This window comes from Silene latifolia, chromosome 3 (assembly GCF_048544455.1).
Source record: "Silene latifolia isolate original U9 population chromosome 3, ASM4854445v1, whole genome shotgun sequence".
Lineage (NCBI taxonomy): Eukaryota > Viridiplantae > Streptophyta > Magnoliopsida > Caryophyllales > Caryophyllaceae > Silene > Silene latifolia.
Genome location: NC_133528.1, coordinates 100,193,016 through 100,197,041, shown reverse-complemented (window position 1 = coordinate 100,197,041; position 4,026 = coordinate 100,193,016). Strand labels below are relative to the sequence as shown.

Below are 4,026 nucleotides of genomic sequence, written 5' to 3'. Positions count from 1 at the left end.
TCATATAAATTTTCGAATTTATTCTTGCTAGTCATCACATGATAATGCCAAATATGATGAAATCCATAAATTTGGATCAAATACTCATGATGTGGTATTTCGCAATAATGCAATGTCAATGTCATAGATATTCAAGAAGGAATATGTTGGAGTCACATGACCAACTTCCTAGATCTTTACTTATTTGAGGTTTGTCTATATTTTAGTGTCTAACACTTTTTTTTCCGAGCCTAGTCCTATCCTTAACAATTAAGATAGGTACTTACTTCTTATTGCTCCCACTCACTTTAAGAATTTCTACTTGATGAAGACTTATCTTCATATAAATTCCTAATTAATCCTTTACAAGGGTTAACTCTATTGTGGTATTTTTTTTAGTAAAATGTAAAAATTAAATTAAAGCTCAAAAATGTCCAATATACATCACCATATAATGAGCATACTAGCTCATCAACTTAGCCTATATTACATCACACACACTATCATAAAAAACTACATAATCCTCTCAAGCCATTGTCTATCTTTCCTGGACATAGTTCCTTTTGCTTGTTGCTGAATACGAGCCTTGACATCTCCCTGAATCATGATAGCACATCTCCTAGGACTGATTATCTTGTACTCATGCCTGCTCTCATTGCGTTGCATCCATATGTGGTACATGACAGAGTTGATAATGCTATTCAGAATTCCAGTTTTCAACCTGGTAAATCTCCTGTGGTGTCTCCAATTCTGAATATTCTCAGCAGATAAATGCATCCCAGTCCATTCCTGAAGTCTCTGAATCACTCTCCTGCCGTACTGATACCGGAAGAATAGGTGCTGGATAGACTCTTCCTCTTGTTCACAGATACAGCAGCTGTTATCTAGACTAATACCCAGCCTGTGGAGCTTCTCTTTAGTGTTAAATCCATGATGATAGTATAACCAGGCAATGAAGCTATGTTTAGGGATGGACCATTTGGTCCATACAATGTGATGCCAATCCACTTCATGACTGATAGAGTTCAACCAGTTGTATCCTTTTTGGTTGTGTACTCTTTGCCAGGCACATTGCTCCATTCATTCTGGTCATAAGCTTCCTTAAGATCCTTCCTCATTTTGCAGACTTTCTTCCAAGTCCAGCTGGCTTCATTAGGTGGGTTGTAGTCCTCCCATGTCATTCCTTTCAGATAAATATTATGCACCCATTGGACCCATAATTTGGATGGGTGATAGTGTACCCACCACACCAGCTTCCCTATAGTTGCTTTATTCCAGATACTTTCCACTCTGAGGCCAAGACCCCCTTTCTGCTGATCAGTGCATATTTTAGTCCAGGCTACAGTTGGGGATCTTATATATTCAGTCCCTCCATTCCAAAGAAAGTTCCTACAGATTGCTTCAATCCTTACTAAGATAGCCTTAGGAATAATGAATAGAGAGGCCCAGTATGAATGCAAAGTTTTATACACAGCCTTTATCAACACCAGTCTCCCTGCATATGAAAGCTTCTTGGTCCCTAACATCCTGATTCCTTCCAATACCTTATCAATCAGTGGCTGACAGCTCTTTATTGATAGTTTAGAGGGCTTGATGGGCACACCAAGGTACTTAAATGGTAGCTTTCCTTCAATACATCCTGAGACCTGAGCAATCTCCTTTCTAAGATCATTATTCACTCCATTGAAGTAAACATTGGATTTGCCCATGGTCATCCTCAGGCTTGAGGCTTGGGAAAATGTAGAGAAAGTGCGAAGCAAGATCATGATTGATTAAGCATCTCCTTTAGAAAAGAGTAACATGTCATCAGCAAACATCAAACTGCTCAATTTTATAGGCCTACACAAAGGATGGAACTTGAAATTCATAGTAGAAGTAGTATAAGCTAGTAGCCGTGTAAGATATTCCATGCAAATGGTGAATAAAAGAGGTGATAAAGGGTCTCCCTGTCTCAAGCCCTTTTGTCCTTTGAACCAGCCAAAGCTATCCCCATTAAGATTAAGTGTATATGTTGCTGTGGTGACACATTCTTTGATGAGATTGGTAAAAGAGCTGGGAAAATTCAATTCTTGCAACATCTGAAATAAGAAGCTCCATTCCACTGAATCATAAGCCTTCTGAAGGTCTATTTTAAACAAACACCTTGAAGATGCAGTCTTCCTACCATAAAGTTTGACCAGATCTTGGCAAATGAGGATGTTCTCCATGATGCTCCTACCCTGAATGAAACCACCTTGTGTTACTAATATCAGGTGAGGAAGAACCAAGGCCATTCTTGCACACAACAGCTTAGATATGCATTTAAACACTACATTACAACAGGCAATTGGCCTAAATTGCATGATTGTTGTAGGTGAGGGACTTTAGGAATTAATGTGACATTTGTAGCATTCAATTGTTTCAAAAGTTTGCCATTCCTAAAGAACTCATGTACTGTACTATAGACATCTTTACCAACAATGTCCCAGCTGGCTTTGAAAAATTGGCTTGAATAGCCATCTGGTCCAGGTGCTTTCTCATTTGGGATGCTGAAAATAGTCTTTTTGATCTCATCACCAGTGACAGGTGCCAGGAGCATTTGGATATGGCCCTCCTCACATTTATTCCCTAGCTGCATTACTCTAGAGCTAACTGCAGTGGTGTCATTAGATTGGCCAAGGAGCTGAGTATAGAATTGAATAAAACTATCCTGAACACCCTGCTTGTCCTCATGGTGCTTACCCTGATGGTCCTCAATTTGAACAATGTGATTTTGTCTCCTTGTTTTCAGAATGCCATGAAAGAAGGAGGTATTTGCATCCCCTTCTACAGTCCATTTCATTTTTGCTTTCTGTTGTAAAAATTGAAATTGAGCATCAGCTAGCTATTGATAAGCTGCTCTAGTCTCACATTCTTGCTGTACTTGGTCTGCATCTAGAGGATTTACTCCCAAAGCTTGTTGAATCCTGGTGAGTTTGGTAAGAGTAATCTCTGCATTCGTCTCAATGTCTGAGAATTGATCCTTAATCAGGGCTTTTAGACAGGATTTCATAGCTTTCAGCTTCGTTACCAGCTCAAACATCTTAGTGCCCTTCTGAGCACAGTGCCAACCATTATGTACTATATCTTTAAAATCAGGTGAAAGGCTCCACATATTGAAGTATTTAAATGGCCTGGTTCTTTTATCATTCTGAATTACTGGCTGCACTAAGCATGGTGTATGATCAAAAGTTCCTTCAGGCAAAAAATGAGCATAAAGTAGAGGAAAAGCATTGAGCCATTCCTGATTTACCAGAAAACGATCCAGTCTGCTATATACTCTTTCAGCAGGACATTGCTTGTTATTCCAAGTATATGTAGCTCCTATGGCTGGATTATCAATCACTTCACATTGATGCAAGCATTGTCCGAATGGTTTAGCATCTTGTCTAGAAAAGGATCCTCCCACTCGTTCATATGCAGTCAAGACACAATTGAAGTCCCCTCCAATAGCCCATGGCCCATGAATACTAGCTGCCAATCTACTCAAATTATTCCAGAGAGACTTCCTTTCAGCACCTTCATTAAAAGCATAAACCATCGTGGCAAAGAAGCTCTTATTGATTGACTTTTTTATGACGTGCATATGAATATATTGGACATCATATTCTAAGAAATGTATATCACACACACTAGCATGCCACAGTATCCAGATCCTCCCCCCTTGATGATAGGCTGAGTTGGTAGATATGCTCCAATTATTGAAAAAATTCATGACTTTATGCAAATTATTAGGCTTTATTTTTGTTTCAAGTAAAGCAAACAAACCTACATTATTATTTAACAAAAATCTATTTATCACCTGCTGTTTATTCCTCCTATTCATTCCACACACATTCCAGAATCCGAGCTTAATCATTTGTCAGATTGAGATTTGTGGTAACTCTCTGATCCTACAGTGTTTCCTGGTGAACCAGTAGTCACTGTGACAGGCGTCCCTCCATTTTTAGTTGGGGTATGCAGATTAGACTTAAGGAACTCCTTAATTTGCACCAAAACAGGCTCCTCCTCCCTAGGTGTAGGAACCCT

At 39.1% G+C, this 4,026-nt stretch overlaps 3 protein-coding genes across 3 annotated transcripts; all 3 read right to left on the bottom strand.

Moving 5' to 3' along the window:
- Nucleotides 1–492: 492 nt before the first annotated feature.
- On the bottom strand, nucleotides 493–1,688 carry LOC141649393 (uncharacterized). The gene is made up of 2 exons (XM_074458085.1): nucleotides 1,010–1,688; nucleotides 493–893 (listed from the first exon to the last, which is right to left on the bottom strand). The coding sequence occupies exons 1-2, from the start codon at nucleotides 1,686–1,688 to the stop codon at nucleotides 493–495; spliced, it is 1,080 nt and encodes a 359-aa protein (XP_074314186.1).
- Nucleotides 1,689–1,751: 63 nt separating this feature from the next.
- On the bottom strand, nucleotides 1,752–2,252 carry LOC141649392 (secreted RxLR effector protein 78-like). The gene has a single exon (XM_074458084.1). The coding sequence runs from the start codon at nucleotides 2,250–2,252 to the stop codon at nucleotides 1,752–1,754; it is 501 nt and encodes a 166-aa protein (XP_074314185.1).
- A 590-nt stretch (nucleotides 2,253–2,842) lies between these two features.
- Nucleotides 2,843–3,538, bottom strand: LOC141649391 (uncharacterized). The gene has a single exon (XM_074458083.1). The coding sequence runs from the start codon at nucleotides 3,536–3,538 to the stop codon at nucleotides 2,843–2,845; it is 696 nt and encodes a 231-aa protein (XP_074314184.1).
- Between the last annotated feature and the right edge of the window lie 488 nt (nucleotides 3,539–4,026).